General features: G+C 36.1%; 3 protein-coding genes across 3 annotated transcripts in view; 1 reads left to right on the forward strand and 2 right to left on the reverse strand.

Moving 5' to 3' along the window:
* LOC126827339 (trichohyalin) overlaps positions 1–2,458 on the reverse strand; it is a 22,829-nt gene extending 20,371 nt beyond the window's left edge. The window contains exons 1-3 of the mRNA XM_056102246.1: positions 2,315–2,458; positions 776–849; positions 538–563 (exon numbers count right to left, since the gene is read on the reverse strand). Coding sequence (XP_055958221.1) covers positions 538–563; positions 776–849; positions 2,315–2,325 — 111 coding nt within the window. The 5' untranslated portion in view covers positions 2,326–2,458. The remainder of the gene's footprint in view (positions 1–537; positions 564–775; positions 850–2,314) is intronic.
* The window catches only part of LOC126827340 (39S ribosomal protein L46, mitochondrial), a 19,018-nt gene extending 10,546 nt beyond the window's left edge, over positions 1–8,472 (forward strand). Inside the window, exons 2-7 of the mRNA XM_050556616.2 lie at positions 2,511–2,627; positions 3,148–3,367; positions 4,022–4,155; positions 5,282–5,424; positions 6,483–6,611; positions 8,282–8,472. Of these exons, the coding sequence (XP_050412573.2) occupies positions 2,543–2,627; positions 3,148–3,367; positions 4,022–4,155; positions 5,282–5,424; positions 6,483–6,611; positions 8,282–8,434 (864 nt within the window). The 5' untranslated portion in view covers positions 2,511–2,542 and the 3' untranslated portion in view covers positions 8,435–8,472. The remainder of the gene's footprint in view (positions 1–2,510; positions 2,628–3,147; positions 3,368–4,021; positions 4,156–5,281; positions 5,425–6,482; positions 6,612–8,281) is intronic.
* Positions 8,473–9,841: 1,369 nt separating this feature from the next.
* Positions 9,842–20,951, reverse strand: LOC126827682 (RNA polymerase II-associated protein 3). The gene is made up of 10 exons (XM_050557134.2): positions 20,612–20,951; positions 19,031–19,171; positions 17,698–17,829; positions 16,669–16,796; positions 15,917–16,109; positions 14,819–14,923; positions 13,879–14,439; positions 13,368–13,465; positions 11,137–11,231; positions 9,842–10,349 (listed from the first exon to the last, which is right to left on the reverse strand). The coding sequence occupies exons 1-10, from the start codon at positions 20,774–20,776 to the stop codon at positions 10,261–10,263; spliced, it is 1,707 nt and encodes a 568-aa protein (XP_050413091.2). The 5' UTR covers positions 20,777–20,951; the 3' UTR covers positions 9,842–10,260.
* Positions 20,952–22,926: the final 1,975 nt, after the last annotated feature.

Below are 22,926 nucleotides of genomic sequence, written 5' to 3' on the forward strand. Positions count from 1 at the left end.
AAGATTGAAAAGAAAAACAATAATTGTCCGGACACAAAGAAAAGAGGCATAATGGAGCATTACATATAAATTACATTACCAAAAAACTATGAAAACATTAAACATACATTATGCAAGAGCTAAATCGACCTATAGCAGGTCTTTCTTTAGACCTGAAATGTTTTTTTAAATTATTAATTAGACATTAATTAACTTATCCAGGCTATAATCAACTCTCAATGGCATCAGATTTCTCTGATATTAAATAGATTAGAACAGTTCAGCCACATTTTGATTTAAGCGAAAAATGGAGGAGCGAGACTTAGCTTCGAACAACCAGTACGGTGGTTGAAATTATTGCACACATCTTGTCAAACCTTCAAAGGCTAATATCTTCACTCGCAATAGAGTAATTTGAATAAAATTTTCAAATTATTCATTTTACATTATCTATTTTCGAACTATTATGGCAAGAATGGCTAGCTCTTTATCTAAATCTTACATAATGTATCTGTAATTGTCTCAGATAAAAATTGTAATGCAAAAACTATGACCTACCTTTCTTGTTGGTTTTGGTTTAATATCTTAAAAATAACAAAAACAAAAATCATGTAGATTTAATAAGGTTATGAAGAAACTTTAAGTTCAATATCATTGGAATTAAAACAGAAAATATATCAACCAAATGAATATTAATGTTAAATTACTTATTTACAGAACATTTTAAAATAATTGCTGTTTTTTGTAATAGAACCAGTCAATTGCAGACTTTACTGATATGAATTTATATACAAACCTTTCCCTAAAAAGAATATTCCTGCTTTCCCTTTATTTGTTGTTTCAAGTTCAAAGCGAGACTTGGTACTTGAACTGCAATATAAGAAATGTTTTTAAATACTGTAGGCTATTATGGAATGTGTTATATTATAGATTTTAGTAATACTGTACATCTTCCCAAGCCAATTATTAAAATATTCATAAAAGCACTTGCTTAAAGCCTCTTGTTTAGTTGTTCTGTTGTGAAGTCAGGATACTTCTCACACTTGTTTTAAAAACATATCACATATCATATCATAAAGGTTATGAAGTACACTAGCTACTGACATTGACTTGTAGGGTTTAACACCAACTAATGATGAGATGGGTATTTCCATGGCAAAGGGAAATAAAAAAATAACCTAAGCTTGTCTATCAATAATAATATCACTTGAAAAGTTTAAATAAACCATTTTACAGTTTTAAAGTTGTTTTTTTTTATAGTATTTGCAATTTCCCAAAAAAAAATAAGACAGTACAAATCAAAATTTACATATTAACATGATCTATTGGATATGGGCCAGTAAACATTAATAACAGTAAATCATAAACTAATTCATTTTCATTTTATTGTTCCATTCATGGGATATTTTGTTAGTCTTGTTCTGTTGAATTGGCTACCAGTACCTCAATAGTTGTGCTATTTATAGTAACGTTACGCCATGAGAGTGATGCTAGAGTAACAAAGCAAATCTCTTTCGTAAGAACAGTCGCTGCTCACTTGTTACAGTGATATTTCAACAATAGTTTGGAAAAAAAAGATCTTAAATGGAATATTATTATTCTCTCGAGTACTGTGTCAACAGAGAGGGGATTTTAGTTTGTAAAATTAAATTCATATTGACCACTGCATCATGTCAGTGTCTTGTGCAGTGCTGCATCAATAACCTAATTATTTGAACTGGCAGATGCTTATCTTACTTTACTTGAAATGTGTCAAAGCAAATACCGTAATAAAAGACATTTGTTCTGTTATATAAGACCAGTTTGTTACAATCAATTTATGGACGTAGAATTTGTTGAAATTGATAAAATTAAGATTGGACCAATATTTATTTTAACTGCCATTATGGTACAGTTATAAGTGGTAGTGGTACCATGAATTTTAAAACTATGGTATTTTTTACAAGGGCTATATGGTATGGCACCGGTAGACTTTACGTCAATGTATTACTTAAGTACCGGTAGTTAAAATTATAAAATAAATATTTTCGATTTCGAACACTTCTTCATCTTGCTTGAGTTCAGTCGAGTTCAGTTCCAAAACATTTGATTAAATTATGCATGAAAAACTGATAAATATGAAGAAATTCATGAATTATGTAGAATGCTACCCTTTTTCTTGTTCTATCTTACAAAAATTTAGAAATAATATTTAAAATCTACCGAACATGACCAAACCCGATCTGAACCAATCGAAGCAAATGTCAATATTTTAATTTTTCAAAACGGTTGTCAGGATACAGCGCAATTCACAGTTTTTTGTTATTTGAGGTGTGATCAAGGCAATTATACTTACCCAAAACTCATTTTTTCTGATCAATAGAGGAATCAATTCATACTTTCATCGATTTCACATATTTTTCACAGTTTTTCATTGATTATTTACACATATTGTTTGTTTCTAACAACTCTTTAGTTTGACATGCGTAGGACATTCTTCCGACAAGGAAAAGTTAACTCTCTTTACAATTTTGTTGTTTTGATTATTCCAGACTGTAGAATTAATGTCCAGTGACGAAGAAATATGGCGACATCCATGAACATGTTGAAGTCTCTTCTTTTGCTTCATGGGCAAACTGTCAGGTTTATCAGTAAAGCACAATGTAGAGGTATACAATTAAAGAAACCCTTTATTCATTATCTAATATAAATTTTGGTTTGTGAAACTGTTGGGATCGCTAATATTGCCAAATTATTGCAGGACATCTGACGTGAAGGGGATTGAATTCAGTTGAACATTGTCATTGATGTGGCTCCCATATGATTCAAGGTCCTATATCCCCGACCCTAACCCTCAGTATAAACTTTATAAAGTGAATCAGGTCAACCATGATCGCCGAAATAGAGAGCAGTGGGGAGGGGGTCATAGATTTGTAACGGAATATTACCCAGGAAGATGTAAATTGTAAATCGTGAGACTGTTTGCTTATTTGTGCACTCTCTTCTTGAGTTTAGGGGCCAAATGCATTTATTTTTAGGACAGTTTTAATACTAGAGAAGCTGAAATTGATGAGCATGATCCCACTCCATCCCTTGCAACCTGTCTGGACTTAAACCTAATTAATGTAAAAGTATACATGACAATTTTGACTATTATTTGAAGTACGTACGATATTATCATTATTCCAGATGTAGTGAGAAGACAGTGTGGTAGAAGATGCAGTAGTACAAATGTTATGCAGGCTACGGGTGATAGGTACGATCTATTAGGAGCTGTTTGTCTGGAGAGAAAACCAATTATTGTACAGAAAAAAACTCAAATAGAAGAAAAATACAACACAATGATCCGTCGAATAGAAAACGAACACAGCTTATTGTCAGACCACGAATTAAGGCACAAGGAAGATTTGTAAGTCATGGATATAATTATCCCAATATCAGTCTCCATTAGGGGGAGCCACAGTGGCTAAGTGGGTAAGACGCTGGCTCGCTAACCTGGAGGTCGCATGTTCAATCACTGCATTGACGGAGAAAGTTCATCAGGATTTACCCTTGTCATTGGTGCAGAATGGAGGGCCTAACAAGGACAGCAGTCTATTCATTCGGACGGTACGAAAAACCGAGGACCCGTGTACACATTGGCGTGCGCGTAAAAGATCCCTTGGCAGTTGGAATTCGATATAATAGTAGGCCATAGTGCCAATGCACGGGCAAAATTTCCCTTATAGCACACTGTATGGGGTATGCCCGTCTTTATAAGCCCAACAGGAGCAGAAGAGTAGGACATTAAACCCCATTTCTTTTCATTTCTAGTCTTCATTAGATATTTTGAAGAAAATGAAATGTAGAATTTATTGCTTAAAATCTCAGTGGATAAACCTTTAAGGAACAAGCTTGCATAGACTAATTAAATTCTGTATAAGCAATGTTATCAAATACTACTGATTATGTTAGTCTAGATTATCATGTCATTTGTGACATAGAACTGCAAAGTTAGATAAATTTACACCTTTTCAGTCGACCTTTAGAGATTGTGCAATAAAAGAATATTGTATTTTTACAGGTTATACGCTGAAAAATCAAAAGAAGATGATTTTGAAGAAACAGAAATTGATGGAACTCGACAAACAGCTCTAGATAGAGAAGATATCTGGGAATCTGAAGCTAAAGCATTTATTACTGCCGACACTATTACTGGTAAGGCCATATAAAATAAATGTTCCTACGTCACTTAAAATGGGCTGCACAACACATTTATTTCAGAAGATGAAAAAAGACTAAAAGTCTCTTAATAACCACGCGTAAATGCTTTACCGTGGTTACAGGAAGCATCTCTATATAAAAAAAATTTGGAAATGAGATGCTCAATTATGAAACATGAAACCCTGATAATTGTTATTGACAATCATAAATGTGCTGGATATGAATAATCATACATTCCTATAAATTACCAATCTGATTAAAATATAGATCTATATTTCGTTCCGTTTTTTATATTTCCGATGGCCTACACTACATGTAGTCATGTAGATCTAACAAGTTATAGTGGGAGTTCACGTCAGATGTCAAATAAGCGACATATGACCCTATAACGTCAGTCATTCGATTAACCAATCAGAATCGATGTTGCAAGTGGCTATGCTTTGCTTTGTTTTGATTTCTATCGCTGCTAATGTCTACCCACAGTTCCGCGCAAAAAAGGTCAAGCACTCGATTCAACAGACCATTTGATTGGCTGACCCCTCATTTCAAGCAGAACACGAGTTAAATAACAAGTTAAACGAAATTTTGAACTATAAAAACGAAACGAAATAGGATCCGTGTTTTAATCAGATTGATAAACAACATGATGAGATAAATGATACTGGATAATCATACATTCCTATAAACAACATGATGAGATAAATGATACTGGATAATCATACATTCCTATAAACATCATGATGAGAAAAATGTAGTGCCTTGAAGTAAACTTACCTCCCTTATCAGATTTTTGGTAAGGATTGTCTGAGAGCCTGTGTGCCTGGACAGCTCTTATATCGAATTATTCCAACTGCCAGGGATCTTTTATGTACACAGGACCTTGGTTTTTCATCCCATCCAAACAACTATAAATTGTCCCTTATGGCGGGCCCCCTGTCCTGCCCCACTGACAAGGGGTAACCACACCAGAAAATCATGATGAACTTTTGCGGCCAACTCTGGGATCGAACACGGGACCTCTCAGTTTGCGAGCCAACATCTTACTCGATGAATTGGTGTACTACTTAGGTATAAAAGTTAGCTATGGCCTTAATTTTATCTTTATTTTATATTTGAATAGAAGCAGATAAGACAGATGATAGAAGATCTTTAGAAAGAAAATTAGATGAAAAACTCATATTAATCGTCAAGCAAAAGTTAGGAAATACAGAAAAATGGATATTACCTCAATCTTCGTGGGTGTCAGGGGAATCTATGAGGGAGGTATGAAATGATCACAGTATTGAGACTCTTTTTCACCCACCCTCCATTTAAAACAGTAATAGCTTAAAATGTTTTGGTGGATATCTGATTTGAAGCCCTTGATCATCATTTTGAATCCCTTGCTAACCACAATATTGTGAATATTGGATCTCAAAAATGGTTCACCAATGCCATTCAATATTGTTTAATGGTCGAGAGCGAGACATTAAGTAATATATTGTAACTACAAGAGGGACGTGAGGCCTGAGTGTTTTTACAATATATTACGCAATGTCTTAAGCTCGAGACCATTAAGCAACTTAAATACAGACACTTGCACATGCTTTGCAATGAAATATGTTACTCGGGTTCAATAATTGAACTAGTTACACTTGGCACATTGTCCATACGATTATTTGAAATAATGGTAGCCAACATCAAAGGATGACTTCACATCTGTATTTTAAGTATTCAAAAAGATTTGCAATGTTGACATTCTCTTTAGCTGATATTAACATGTTGCGTATAATCTTTTGATTTGCCTCTTTTGAATTTAGGGGGGTTGGATAGCGGAATGTTTAGCATGTGCGCGTTGCATCATAAGGTCTGTCATTGAGACAGCTGCCGTGGTTTCGATTCCTCGGTTGTACGTGACAAGGAGTAGGGTCATCTGTCCAACCTTGTGGGTTTTCTCCGGTTCCTCCCTCTGCTAAAGACCCTAACCCTTACGAAATGACCTAGTGTGTGTCGAGTGGACGTTAAACCCCATTTCTCTCCATCTCTTTTGAATTTGATTGCATCCCCACAGAGATTATCTTCCACCAATGTTTTGGTTTCTGAATCAAATATTAAATTACCAATTGAATTATGGAAAGGTTAATGCCATGAAGAAAAAAAGAAAGATAATTTTGGGGGGTTTCATGTGGGGTCTTTTGGTTCTGTCACTTATTTTGGTTGTTAATTGGTCGCTATGCCGACAGTAAGACCTTTTTTTTAAACTGAACTTTGTCTACTGAGGAGTAAATGGATTAAGAGGTATGTTCCCACGGTAATTTAATGTATATACATTTGTTTTACAGACAGCTACTAGAGCGTTAAAATCAAGTTGTGGAGAAGTAATAGAATCTGTATTTTATGGAAATGCACCATGTGGCTTCTATAAATATAATTACCCTAAAACAGTAAATAAAGAAACCAGAGGATCCAAGGTGAGACCCGTTCCCTTCTTAACCCGTTAAGCGTGACGTTTTTAAAACGTTAACTACCCCCTATTGTGTAATTAATTTGAAGAAGTGACGAAGAACTATGTACTATGTTCTAAGAATAGGTTGGGGAAAATACCTCCAAGGCGTTATATTACGCCTTACACACAGTGAGTGGCAGTTGTCCAGGACGTAATATAAAGTCTTACACATGCTGCGATAGTGGGGGAATTCCCAAGGGAATAGGTTGGGAAAAATACCTCCAAGGCGTTATATTACGCCCTACACACAGTGAGTGGCAGTTGTCCAGGATATTATATAATGACTTACGCACTTAACGGGTTAATATCTCTGTATATTAAAGCCACTGATGATTATTTAAGGGATCTTGTTAGGGTGACCCACCATAAATAAATATCTCCAAATATCTCAACAATTACACCACAATATTTATATATACACCAAGCCTTAAATCATTTCGCACATTTATAGTCACTAAATAAAGGGTCATGTTGTATTTAATAAGCTATGACCATTTAACCATCCATAAATAATACACTGAAAGATGGTTACGAGTGTCTGCCATAACATCCGGGCACTTGTGAGTACAAAATAGGTTAAGAGATATTATTTGTACTAAACCAAAAGATGACGCTCCTAAAGGTACAGTTAATGATAAAGCAATTTAAAAAATAAAACAAAGATAATTTCTAAAGCTGCGGTAATAACTAAAAAGCTAAATATTACTGCTATTCAGAATCATCAACAGTAGATTTTTTTACGGCTGTTGTAGTTGATAGATGTGTAGAAAATTGCACTTGCGATGGCTATTTATAGTCTCATAGACTCTAGCGCTGAGTATTATCATACTGCGTAGTAAGTGAGAAATCACTTCGAGACAACCCACCGAAGCGTGCACATTCGCATTGTCGAGTCCAACTTTCTGTCGGGAAAACTTTCACTGCACGGGTCACCCTAATCTTGTATAACTTGTAAACTACAATATAGCGAAACTTGAATCTCTAAAAAGGTATATTAGTCAAAAAATGGTGTAATTCAAATTTGTGTTTACAAAGATAGATATTTAAAATTCCCTGCAAATCCCCAGGGATTTTCAAATATCTATTTATGGGCTCTTGCTCCGCTGGTATCATCGGTTGATCCAGCAGCTACTGGCCTGTCCAGCTTAAGCAACTGTTTTAAGGGTGTGTTGCCATTCCTCCTCTCGTAGCCTATTTACAAAGATCTGATGAATTGATAATTTTCAAAATTCTACTGACAATATAATTCAGCCAGTGCTTAAATTTTTTAATAGGCCTCATTTTTATCTGATTTAAAGTACAGATGTGACATCACTCTTTGATGTTGGCGTACCATTATTTCAAATAATGGTTCGGGCAACTTGCCAATCGTACATTATTTATACTTATGAAATATTGGACACGTGTGACGTGTTTTACTGTAAAAGCATGTGCGGAGTGTCTGTATTTTAAGTTGTTTAATGGTCTCGAGCTTAAGACATTGAGTAATATATTAAAACAACACTCAGGCCTCACAGCCTTCGTGCTGTTTCAATATATTACTTAATGTCTCGCTCTCGACCATTAAACAATACTTAATCACTAATTGTGTAGAGTTTGATAGTAACCTTTTGTTTAATTAATCCTATATTTCAGATATTTTTCTTCAAGGCCAAGTATAAGGAAGGAGAAGTTACAATAAATAAAGATAATGTTATAGATTATTTATGGGTGACAAAAACAGAACTTATAGACTATTTAAATCGTGATTATTATCGTAGTGTTGATCAGTTTATCCTAGATTTATAGTAATAGGTATATAGTAATAAAGTGTTATTGTGTGTTTATCTTCTGTTTATTCACTTTGTTAGAATTAGACATTTTTTGACGTCCTAATATGACAAAGAGAAACACCTTTAATGGTTTTGTCGGATGTTTTAAATATGGCCAGAGAAACATATTTACTGGTTTTGTTGGATGTTTAAATATGGCAAGAGTAACATCTTTACTAATTGTTTTGTTACGATTGGGAATTGTTGGAAATCCAAATATGGCAAGAGTAACATCTTTACTGGTTTCGTTTGATATTTTAAACATGGCAAGAGTAACATCTTTACTGGTTTTGTTTGATGTTTTAAACATGGCAAGAGTAACATCTTGACTGGTTTTGTTAGGATTGGGAATTGATGGAAATCTAAATATGTATGACAAGAATAACCTTATTTACTGTCTAATTTTCATGGTTGTGCAATGGGTGAATTCTTACCAGTACTGCACACAGGAAATAAAAATGGTATGGGGTGGAATAGATTTAACGCCTTGTCAAAAGATTACTTCAGTAATTTTGAGACTAACAAAATGTGAGATGGACAATGTTGCCTGTTTACTCTTCATCACATTTCAACTGCCAAATGGATCCCTTATATACCTACCAATATCTACAAGGGATCTAGGATTTTTGACCATTCAAATGACAAATCAAAATGGCAAGTGGACTAGGCTCAAAATCATCTGTGAAACCAGCTTGTGGATTCAATGTTCTAACCACACAACTACCACACCCCCTCTAACCAACACATCCCCCATGGTTTTAACACAACTACCACATCCAACCAACACGTCCCTGATGCCCAACAGTTTTAACACAACCACAACAACTCCTCCAGTTAACACATCCCCCACACCCTATGGTTTTAACACAACCACCACAACTCCTCCCTCCATCCCCCACACCCCACGATTTTAACATAACCACAACAACCCCTCCCTCCAACCAACACATCCCCCACACCCCACTATTTTAACACAACCACCATAACCCCTCCCTTCAACCAACACATCCCCCACACCCCACGATTTTAACACAACCACCATAACCCCTCCCTCCAACCAACACATCCCCCACACCCCACGGTTTTAACACAACCACCATAACCCCTCCCTCCAACCAACACATCCCACGATTTTAACATAACCACAACAACCCCTGCCTCCAACCAACACATCCCCGACACTCCACGATTTTAACATAACCACAACAACCCCTGCCTCCCAACCAACACATCCCCGACACCCCACAGTTTTAACACAACCACAACACATCCCTCACTTTTTCCACACAACCGCCACAGCCAACACAAACCACGCCCCCTCTAACCAACAAACACCACATGGCTTTCACAATATTTAATAGATAACAATTTCTTATTCTCTACATCTCATAGCTTATCAGCTGTTTTTTTTTTTTTTTCATTCCTGGTGTGTTTAAACCCAGGTCCGTGACTTGGGGGGGGGGGGGGTGGACCATAGAAATACATTGTCAATTTTACAGCACTCCTGAGAACACTTCCCACCCCCCTCGTTGCTCTGAGCTAGTTATGACCCGGTTTAAATCTACATTTGTATATCACATGGGTTTGGAAGGGATTAAACCAGAGAATTGGATTAAGATTTAGGATTATTATCACCAGTTTAATATCACCAAACTTGATTTATTTCTGATATATTTAATAACAAAACAAAGAACAAATTAAAGGTGTTTTCAATGATAGTACTGGGAGATATGAACAAATTGATAGCCCTGTTATAATCAATAAGGTGTTGTTGCTATTATAAATATTTCACATTTAACAAGCTTATATCTGGTATATTTTCTTTAATTTGTTTATTTCAGCCTCGGACGCCATCTTGTTTTCTTGCATACCAGTAAATAATTCTTTCACAACTAAAAATAAACAAACAAATTTATTATTACCTACAGCATTTAAATCTTACATTGTGTCCAATAACTTAATTCACATGGTAAAATTCTATATTTTTTACATAATCCAATGCTACTATTCGAAGAGATGTGGTATTCTTTTTCAGAGAAACACAACCCAACAATTTTCATGTGTATTGGGAAAAGCGAACAGCTATAGTGTCTGGATAAGCATTTCTATGCCCGTCTTCATTAGCCCAGTATAGGAGCAGAACAGTAGGACGTTAAACCCCATTTCATTTCATTTCATTTCTATGAATTGTTATAGTGCAATAGTCACATTTAACAAGTCACTCATTACAGGTGAATGAATGAATGAATGAAATGGGGCTTAAGGTCCTACAGACATAACCATGTAGTGTGCTATGAGTGAAATTTTGCCTGGACAGCAATTAAACTCCTAATTATTAAGGGTTCTTTTATGTGCACGCCAAGATGTACACAAGGGCCTCAGTTTTACATGTCATCCGAACGACTAGACCCTGTTATTAAGTCCCTACGTCCTGCACCACTGACAAGAGGAACCCATGAAGGAAAATCCCAACAATGGGATCGAACACTGGACTTCCTAGCTAGTGAGCCAGTGCTGTACTCACCGAGTCACCGTGGCCCGCCTCATTACACGTAAACAATACATATGTAAATCCTATAAAACAATTTTGATAAACATTTCCAAAAGACTCAATATATGGAGCTGTAATTTTAGATTTGATAAAAAAGATTGTATTGTTACAAACTCTTATATAAATACCTTGTTTATCTTTACTAGACATAAACATGACAATCATAGAAAATCTCTTTACTTCTGATAAATATTTTAAATGTTGATAAACATTTTTCTTTGATCTGAAAGAAAATAAATCTATATATAGCTTCACAAACATAGTTAGTCTTAATGGGCCATTAAACAAATTACAGAACTTACATGTAAATTGGAGCCACGGTGGCTAAGTGAGTAAGACGCTGGCTCACTAGTCTGGAGGTCGTGGGATCGCTCCTGGTGTTGGCTTAGAAAATTTATCAGGATTTTCCAGCGTGGTTTCCTCTTGTCAGTGGTGCAGGATGGAGGGCCTGACAAGGACAGCTGTCTAGTCGTTTGGACGAGACGAAAAACAGAGGTCCTGTGTACACATTGACGTGCACGTAAAAGATCCCTTGACAGTTGGAAATCGATATTCCATTTACAATATTGTGAGAGTTGAATCTCTAAAAGGTATATCAGTCGCAAAATGGATCAATTCTGTTTAGTATTAACAAAGATGTGATGTACTGAACATTTTGCAACAATCAGAAAACATCTTCTGTCAATGACATAAAAAAGCCAGCACCACCTGTTGGGTAAAATCTTTTGATGGACCTCCTTTTAATCCGATTAAATACAAACATGGAGCCTGGAGATTATCTACCTACCGTTAAAATCTGCTTTGCAAATTTACATAACACAAAATGGTGGCATACTGCTGTTACTAAATGTATACTATTCAAAAAAAGTAGGGGATATTTGATTTTGGGGGCATAATACTAAAATATGCAAATGACATATTTCCAGTTACATGTGACGCCCAAACGCACCAATAGCTACCGCATGGAATGCAGGTGATGCTTGGGATCATCATGGGGGTCCAACCCAAGATTTGCACGACTCTGACTTTGAATGTTACAGTCATTGTGGCATTGAATTCCAGGGTGGAAACATCAGTTTAATTGTTTTAGTGACCAGAAAACAAATTTTGATATGCGTCGGCTTACCCAAAATGAAAGGTTACGTGCCCTTGGCATGCTACAGATCGGCACAACACAGGCGGTTGTGGCGCGGACGATGAATGTTTCTCAGTCTGTCATAAGCAGGCTATGGTCCAGATACCGTGATACACAATCTGTACAGGACAGACCATGCTCAGGTCGACCAAGGGCGACAACTCAAGCCCAGGATCGATTTATCCGTACCTTGGCCTTGAGAAATCGTGTCATGACAGCAAATCAGATCAGCGCTCGTCTTCAAACAGACACTGGTGTGAGAGTGAGTGGCCAGACGATTCGGAATCGACTGCATAGGGGTCACCTTCGCGCCCGACGTCCTCGCGTGATCCCTTGTTTGAGAGATCATCACATTCAGGCAAGACGTCGTTGGTGTAGGGATCGTCAACACTGGGATAATCGACGCTGGAGCAATGTGATGTTTTCAGATGAGTCAGGGTTCACTGTTGATTTTTTGGACAGACGTAGGAGGGTGTGGCGTCGTCGAAACGAGCGCTTCCAAGACGTTAACGTCATCAGACATGATCGATTTGGGGGTGGTTCTGTTATGGTGTGGGGAGGCATCACTGTTGCTAGAAGAACGGCTTTACATGTTGTTGCAGGGCGTGTTACAGGCCAGTACTACCGGGACAATATCTTGGCAGTCCATGTTGTGCCGTTCGCACGACGTCATGGCCGCCGTTTCATCTTCCAGGATGACAACGCAAGATGTCACAGGGCCAGGATCGTTACAGGTTACCTCCGACAACAGAACATCACCACATTACCTTGGCCAGCACTGAGTCCCGACCTCTCCCCCATCGAGCATGTCTGGGACATGCTTGGACAGAGGTTACGTCAACGTCAACAACGTCCTGCCAATGTCCAAGAACTTGCTGCTGCGTTGCAACAGGAATGGGACAATCTGGACCAAAATGACCTTAGACGTCTCATTAGGAGTATGCCACGTCGGATCAATGCTTGTTTGGCAAACAGAGGAGGATTTACCCGTTACTGACTTGGTTGTGATGCTGTGGTAACTTTGCTGTTTGACCCCGGGTATCATTTTACCCTTATAATGGTCAGTCTGTGCCTTACTTAGTCTAACGATCATTTGGAATAAATCGATGAATGTGAACTTCATTTCATTTTGTCATTTGTTTCTTCGTCAGTTTCATTAGGTGACTTTAATAACACTTAAAAATCAAATATCCCCTACTTTTTTTGAATAGTATATATACTTACGGAAGAAAGTGCTTCTGTAAAACAGCAAATATATTTAAAAGGACATCTGAATCTAGTGATTCACCAAACAGTTTTGGAAAGGTTGTAGGATTAATTCTCTAAAATAAAAAACAAAAACTTTAATATAAACAATCTGTAAATTCAATAAATGTTCCTGAAAAGAGATAACATGAATTTGTTGCTGCATACATAATCAACAAGAAAAACCTATAACAAAGACTAGAATGTTACTCAAAATATCAACCAAAATATATAAACACAGGTATCTTTAGAATAAATGAAATGCACCAATCGGATCAACAAAGACGGGCATACACCATGCAGCGTACTCTAATTCCAACTTCCAAGGGTTTTTTTTTTACATGCATGTCTACATGTATATGCAGGACCTTGATTTTCCGTTCCATCCGAATGATTAGACACTGTCCTTTGCTAACCCACTGTTCTGCACCACTGACAAGGGGAATCCCCTCTGAATATTTTTTTTGAATAAGGATTAAACTCCACTTACCTGAAAATATTCACAAAAGGCCTCCAGATTGTTTTTCAGTTCTTTGTAATCGGCTATGAACTGAAATGATGTTGTGGCAATAGTTTTCTGTTTAGCCATTTCCATAACATCAATGGTTCGAGGTGAACTTGATTGCGAAGATGGCTGAGCTTTTGCTTTTTCCGATCTTGGGGAGATTTGGGTTTTTTTATTACACTTAACCAATTCAGACGCTGTAACCGTTTCATCCGTAGATGATGACACTTCTTGTATTTTAATTCGGCCTGGTTTCTCTGAGATTGTTTTTTCCACTTCTTCTGTTTTAATTCTGCTTGATGTTTCTGATATTGTGTCTTCCTGATCTTCTATTTTAATTCTGCTTGATTTTTCTGATATCGCTTCTTCCACTGGATTTGTGTTTTCACTTTTTGTTGCTATCAATTGTTCAAACCGACGACTTTCTTTCTCAATTATTTCTTTAGATTTAACACTTTGTGTAGCTTTTGTTTTGGCAATTGCGGCTTCACGACTTGCGTCTTTTTCAATACCTATTTCTTGTATTTCAATCCTCTTTAATGGCTTCTGTAAGAAAAGAAAGATTAGATGCAATGAATAAATGACAGCAACTAGAAAGACGGCATATACTGCTTAGTTTTTCGGCACTTAAAATGACCGTTACGTGTTTGGTCCAGTTCCTGGAATTAATAATCTATTCTAAATTCCAAAGGCAGGGTCCCCTTCCTACAACTCTTCTAGAGGTCCTACAACATTCTGTAATTCACTTTAAATTATTTATAATTTACTTAATGAAAACATCACTAATTATATGCTATAAAAAAATCATCATATTCTTAACTTTGGAAGAATACATTATGAATTTATCCACTGATTATGCAACAAGAATTTGTTGTGAGGACCTGACATTTATTGCCATGTATGTCATCACTTCAAGGACTGTTACCTTAGATCTTTGTTCTGGAAGTTTATAAATAGGTTTTACAATTCCTTCTTCTACAATATCTATACTAGATACAGGTGCTCTATCTTGGGTACTTCTACTTAACTCCTATAATATATAAAATATATAGTTTTACATAAAATTTGTTTACTAATGTGTGTAATAAAGTTGTTTTCAATAATGGTGTAAAAAAGGATTTATTAAAGGAGCTAAGTCTCTAACTCAATATTTTCCATAATATTTGAAATTAAAAACACAGATTAGAATTCAATATTGGTCCATTTCAATCAATATTGATATTGTTATGTTACTATGAAAATGTGGGATCCTAATATCCAATATTTAAGACACAATGAATGTTTTAAAATATGGTACACGAGTCGTGTACCAATTTTTTTTTCGGGCACAAAACCAATGAACAAAAAAAAAACATATCGTAATTTACAATGAGGTAGTAAATTGTAATGTCTGATTTACAAATGACAAAATAATAATAAAAAAACGTGAAGAATGGGCTAATTAGGCATAAACGATTGTCGTTCAGTTTGGACTGTTTGCGTATTTCACAAAACATAATTGATTAGAAATTACAATTTTTAAAAATAAAAAAAATTGAATATAAATCACTTTACATACACTCATATTACATTTATGCTTCCAAAAAATAGCGTCATAGGCCCTTAAATGGAAACTTAAGAGGGAGTTTGGTGGGGGTAATAATGTTTTAAAAAGAGATATATATTAATACAAAATTTACAAGCATGTTATTTCAACTCTGCAATAAGGATCTTCTTTAATCAAGAGATATTGTAAGGGAAATAATAATATGCATCTGGAATTTCACTACAATGTGGAGTTCAATTTATTTTTGTTTAGTTACATAAGCAACACTATTCTTTGTCATGTATACGTGGCATTATCTTGCAACTGACTTTTTTACATTATTGAACTTAATGATCAGAAAGTTCGTGAAACATGATGGTGATTAATTCTATGTCAGGAATCAACAAATGGTCAATTACAACGATGACATAACTAAGATCAATAGATCAATTATTGAGACCAATTGCCCACATCATTCAGATGATAAAAATGTATTACCTTTTCTAATTTAGCCAATTCTGTCTTTGCTGCTTTGTTTTGCGGTTCAAGATTCAATATTCGTTGGTAATCATCTTTGGCTAAATCAAACTTCTGTAGTCCTACCCTAGCTGTAGCTCGCCTTAGGTAAGATTTGATATATAATGGATCTAATTGGATGGCCTGTGTAGCATCTGATTCAGCAGCAGCATACCTGAATAACAAGAATTAAAAGATAATTCTAATACTCAATTTATATATTGTAGTTTTTATTCTTTTATAGATAATATATGACATAATACTAAAACTGAGTTAAATTGGATTTTTCCTTTTTATAGAGAGAGAGAGAGAGAGAGAGCGAGAGAAAAGGGGTTTAACTCCACTCAACACAAACTAGGTCATTTCGGGAAAAGATATGGTTTAATTTTATTTCAATAATTCGCTTGCGCGTAGGGGTCTTTAGCAGTGGGAGGAAACCGGAGGACCCGGAGAAAATCCACAAGGTTGGACAGGCGATCCTACTCCTTGTCACGTACAACCAGGGATTCGAAACCATGCCAGTTGACTCAATGACAGGCCTTATGATACAGCACGCACGTGCTAACCATTCGGCCATCCAACCCTCCTCCTTTTTATAGATATACATGTACCAATATATTGGTAACAGCATACCATTACATTGACACTGACATTATAAATGTAGTTTGACATATAAATAACAACTACATGCCATGATGTTTTGTTTGAAAAAACAATTTCTGTTTATCAAATACCTTTCTAGTTTTAGTAAAGCCATAGCCCTGTTGCCTGGTAACAAGGCATTTGTAGGGTCTGACAAAATCCCTTTAGAGTACCATTCAACAGCCTGTTCATATTCCCCTTTTTTAAAATATTCATTGCCCTGAAAAAATTAAATAAACACATAATACATTTCTTAACAAAAAGGAACACGCATGTAGGAACTGTGGCGACTTTTTCATATGTCTGAATTTTAAACTTAAGAAAATCCTTGAAGAGTAAGATCTAATTCAAATGTACGTTGTTGTAGGACTGAAGAAAATACCTGTAAACAATTTAGGTCTTGCATTGGTGGAATGTAATCAACCTTGTATGAGAAGTGAATGCAAATTAAGCTTAACAATAAAATGAAATGAAATGGGGTTTACACTATACCGTTCTGCTCTGACTGGGCGAATGAAGACAGACATAAGCCATACAGTGTGCTATGAGTGAAATTTTGCTCAGACAACAGCGCTACAGCCCATTCTTATATCGAATTCCAACTGCCAGGACCTCAGTTTTTCATCCCATCGAACAACTAGACAGCTGTTAATGTCAGGCCCTCCTGCACCACGCCGGAAAATCCTGATGAACTTTGTCGGCCAACACCGGGATAGAATGCGCCACCTCCAGGCTAGTGAGCCAGCAACTTACTCACTTACCCAACGTGACTCCCAAATTAAGCTTAAAGCTGCCAATCATCATTTGTGAGATTTTTAATGCCTTGCAAACTATGATATTGTGAAAGTTGTATCTCTAAAAGGAATATCAGTCAGAAAATTGTTCCGTACAGTATTTACAAAGATAATATGAATAGAAAATTCAGACAATATAAAGAAGCCAGTGCCACCTATAAGCAATGGGTAAAATACTCTGATGGGCTCTTTTTAATCTAACTGAATCCATGCTGGAAGAATATCTACTGTTAACAATTGTGTATATTTTAGCATGGATTAAACCTTAAAAAATTAGATTTTGTCCGAAAAAATCCACGATGGATGGCCTTTAAACTGGTTATTTACTTTATTTTTTTCTTCAATAGCCTGTTGTTGTAATCTGATCGTTTCCCATTCTTCATCAGATTCAGAATCTGTTTCTAGATCTGATAGTGATACATCATCTCTATCTTCTTTTATATCTTCACACGCCTTATCCTACAATGTACAAATTAAAACAAATCTAACAAGTTGTAGGAAATATTAATAATATTAATTAAACATACATTATGCAAGAGCTAAATCTGCCAATTTCTTTAGGCCTGAAATGTTATCTAAATTATTAATTAGACATTACTTAACTTATCCAGACCATAATCAACTCTCGATGTCATCACTAGCCTGCAATATTTTCTAGATTAGAATCCTATCTGCTGCTTAATGCTCATTGATAATTAATTAAAAAAATGTATAATCGAGACTATGTTTTTATCGTACCGACTTTAGTAATGATGATCAAGGCTAAAACCCAAAATTCAATCGCTAAAATCTTGGTTCCGAGTGGATCAATTTGAAATTTTCAGCGAATTGCCTTTACATTATCTAGTTTTTAACTATTATAGCGAGAGTTTCTAGCTCTTTATCTAATCTCCCATAATGTACTGTATTGGTATGCAGATATATCCAGATTTCTGGGCTTCCATAGAGTATTCTCCCACTCTTGGAGTAGGCTTACCACCAATGGCAGAGAAAAAGGATGTTCAACACCCCAAGACAATTTTGTTTGCTCGGAACTAAAAATGGACTTAATGGTAAGTTGCACTCAAAAACATTTTTCACTTTTTCCATTTAAGGGAGCTAAATCTTTATTTTTTGGCAATAAGAAATAGACACAAATGGGTCGCAACTCATATAATGAAGTAATATGAATGTATATAGACTGATTTACTTTCAATCGAATCTGTTTTTACTGTAATCTCTAAATAGTTATGTTCGGCGAAATACACGAATACTCAAAATTGAATGGCAGTCTTTGGCGTCTGGTTATTCCAGTCTACACCTGTAGTATTCTCCTGTCGGATATGTTTAGACTTGTTCATCGAGTTGCTTCGTTACAAATGGCGCTCAAAAGCATTCTGGCGCGTGATTCATGTGCAAATTTGGTCTTAAATATTGGATATCGGAAGTCCATCTTTTCATGGTAAGACAACAACATCAATTTTGATTTAAATTGATCAATATGGCGTCGAAGACTGTGGATGATACTGAGATAGCAACTTCAGTTGACTTGCCTCCTTTAAATGGTTGAAATATTAAAATGTGTTACATATTTTATTTTAGGTACCCTGAATAGAATTATCCACAACAAGTTGGCATAGTTTTATAATTTAATAAACAATAGAAGATTGTCAGTTCATACCACATCAAATTTATCCCATGATCTATAATCATAACTACTAATACGCTTCGGCTTATCTTCCATCTTTCCTTCCACTGAATCTTCTTTTTTCTTCTTTTTTTTCTTCTTTTTACCTTGACTGTTTCTGACTGGTGGTAAATCCTAAAATTATGAAAATTAAATCAAATATATGCACATAAGAGAAAGAATATTTTATACAGTAGGCCTACAGTAACCTGCTGTAATTCATATTCTTCTTCTTCCGTTACAGGTAACGTAACAATTTTTACAATGCGAGAGAGAGAGAAATGGGGTTTAACGTCCACTCAACACAAACTAGGTCATTTCGGGACTAACATATGGTTTAATTTTATTTCAATGATTCGCTTGTGTGTAGGGGTCTTTAGCATTGGGAGGAAATGGAGGACCCAGAGAAAACCCACAAGGTTGGACAGGCATCCCTACTCCTTGTCACGTACAACCTGGGAATCAAAACCACGGCAGTTGACTCAATGACAGGCCTTATGATACAGCGTGCATGTGCTAACCATTCGGCCATCCAACCCCCCTTTTTACAAAGCAATAACCAATAACAGCTGAGTATTTGAAAAAAAACCTGACCAATATTTGAACTATCCGCAATTTTAATGTATTTCTTCCTTGCAGCACAATATGATGACACTAGACAATATATAATAAAAAAAAGAACAGGAATGCAATGCCTGTTGAGGCCTCGATTTTACCTGCTCTAGCTTCGGCTCGTTATTTTTTCAACAATTCGTAATTTCAGGCAATCAAACCTCTGTCGATTCACTCAGATATGTTTTTTCTTCAATCTAGCCGTTTTGATTTGCATAAATACTCCCCACAAAACGATATCATAGTCGCTTGTTTCCAATATATACATTATTTTCGTTCATTAACGCTTGCCATTGACTCCATGCGCTGTCGTCACAGAAAAACCTAACCAACCTCTGAAGATTTGTATCCTTCCGCCTCAAAATCATGAATATTCACCTGGCAGAAAATGCATATTAAAACCTTCTTCTTTGATTCTACAACCAAAAGTCAACAAAAATCGCGATGCAAAAGGGGAAAACGGAAAGGGAGAGAAAAACTAAAAATATCTTTGGCCCTTGTTTCAATGGTCTATTCACTGCAGATCGATTTTGTGTGACGTCAGCGCATGGAGTCAATGACAAGCGTTAACGAACGAAAATAATGTAAATATTGTCTAGTTGATTATGGTGTATGCATATATATACGGATGAAAGGTCTGATTCCTGTGGTATATCATAAATAGAACCACAGTTTTACCATACCATGGCCATGGAATTGATATAATACAAGCTTTTAAAAATAATATCTCAAAACCTCAGCTTTGCTTAGAGTACAACACACAAGAAAATGTTAACAGACATGTGGATGACAAATAACAATATGGCAAATAATATAATGTAAATTTACAAACAAAACAAATTATAATTTTAATCTAGTATGTAGCCTACTCTACTCTAGACTAGCTAAAAATTAATTTTTTGTGAATTGGGTAGAATCATAAATATGTTTTTTTTTAATCCAAAATACGTAATTAAAAAGTACCTGTCCATAAGTTGGTTTTTGATTTCGCAAACTCTCATCCTTTTTCTTGATGTCGTCTGTCCATTTGTCTAATTCTCCCAGGAAACTTGTCAGATCTACCTGATTTTCTCTCAATTGAGATTGCAAGTTGAACATTTTGTCTTCGTGTTTATTAGAGACTGGCATCTTTGATACTTTTCAGAAACAAATTAATGAAATGGGTCTGAAATGGTTGAAAGGCCTGACAGTGTCCTCAGCAAAAGTAAAAGTAATACAAAATAGACGTTTCTTGGTTATCTGATGTTGACAGGTTTCTACCTGTGGGCGCAGACATCTTGGGTGTGACGTCATTAATCTACGAAAGCCCGTTCAGAACACAACATTTTGGTAAATCACTCAAGGAACTGTACATAATAATATAAGGTACATGCAGTGGCGGCGCCAGACGTCGGTGATTGGAGGGGCAAAGCTGGGGCAAAGTCCAAGGTTAAGGGAGCAAAGGCACGAGCTTCAACTAGGGGTAGGGGTCCTTCCCCAGAAAATTTTGAAAAACAGCATTGCCATGCCGGAAATGCAGCCTGGCAGTATTTCAGGCACTGATCGATGAGGTAAAGTGTCAAACGAACGGACTTGCGAATCACGACGAAGCCCACTCACGAGCGTCAAAGTAGGGAGTCCTCCCCCAGAAAAATTTGAAAAATAGACTGCCGGAAATGCTGTCTTACAGTATTCTGTCAGGCACCGATCGTCGAGATAAATAGATCTGCCCCTATACCGTTCGTCGCCTGATCACTAGTTTATCCAACTAGAGAACAAAATGTCAAACGAACGGACTTGCGAACCTCAACGAATTCCCCTTGTGAGCGCCAAAGTAGCGAGTCCATTGGGGACCTCGCCAAGAAAATTTTGAAAAATAGACTGTCGGAAATGCTCTACAACATGCAAGTTTATGACTGATTGGGGATGTGGGATTTATTCACCGTAGAAGGTATTGATTACCGAAACGTATCACAAATACTTTTTTTTATTTTCTAAAATTATTGGGGAAACGTATCACAAATACTTTTTTTTATTTTCTAAAATTATTGGGGGCGCCGCCACTGAGTACATGTACAATGAAAACTCTGCAGTTGCTATTTTAAAATATTTCAGAAATTCAGAAAGACGAAATTGAAAAGGTCTATCAAAATACTGACATTTCTAACTGATAAATAAGTTATCAAAAATATCATTCTTTCCCCGCACTGATTGGTGTCGTATTCGGTCCCAACTATTAATTTTTAACGAAATAAGGATAGACCTATGTATTCATAGGATAGCAATATGTTTAACCCAACAAGTTAGATTTTATTTTTTTATATTCTGATGCCGAAATAATATGAGCCCAAATCTCACAACAAAAGCCGATAATCAGTTCCGGTTATCATATGCACTGCTATTGCTAACACATTAAGTCATAGACTGAATTGTTAGCGCGTGCGCGTTGTATCATAAGGTTTGTTATTGAGTCAACTGGCGTGGTTTCGATTCCCTGGTTGTACGTGACAAGGAGTAGGGTCGCCTGTTCAACCTCGTAGGTTTTCTCCGGGTTCTCCCACCGATAAAGACCCCTTCGCGCAAGCGAATTATTGGTTAAGATTGAACCATGTGTTAGTCCCGAAATGACCTAGTTGTGTCGAGTGAACGTTAAACATAATTTCTCTCTCTCTCTCACCACTGGTGTCACTGGGACTGTTCACATAATTATCGAACGTCGTAATGATTATTTTGCTTTTGCATGTGCTTTAGCATGTAAACTATGTATTGTTTAATGGTCGAGAGCGAGACATTAAGTAATATATTGTAACAACATGAGGGCCGTAGGCCCGAATGTTTTTACAATATATTACGCAATGTCGTAAGCTCGAGACCATTAAACATCTTAAAATACTGACACTTCGCAAAGCTTTTACGTCACACTAGTCCAATATCTCACTGGTATGAATAAAGTACTATTGGCAAGTTGCTCGTACGATTATTTGAAATAATGTTACGCCAACATCAAAGGGTGACGTCACATCTGTATTTTAAGTATTGTTTAATGGTCGAGAGCGAGACATTAAGTAATATATTGTAAAAACATGAGGGCCGTGAGGCCCGAATGTTTTTACAATATATTACGCAATGTCTTAAGCTCGAGACCATTAAGCAACTTAAAATACAGACACTTGCACGTGCTTTGCAATGAAATACGTCACTCGAGTTCAATATTTTACCAAGTTACGCTTGGAAAATTGCCCGTACGATTATTTGAAATAATGGTACTCAAACATCAAAGGGTGACGTCACATTTGTAT

Source organism: Patella vulgata, chromosome 7 (genome assembly GCF_932274485.2).
Source record: "Patella vulgata chromosome 7, xgPatVulg1.2, whole genome shotgun sequence".
Taxonomy (NCBI): Eukaryota; Metazoa; Mollusca; class Gastropoda; family Patellidae; genus Patella; species Patella vulgata.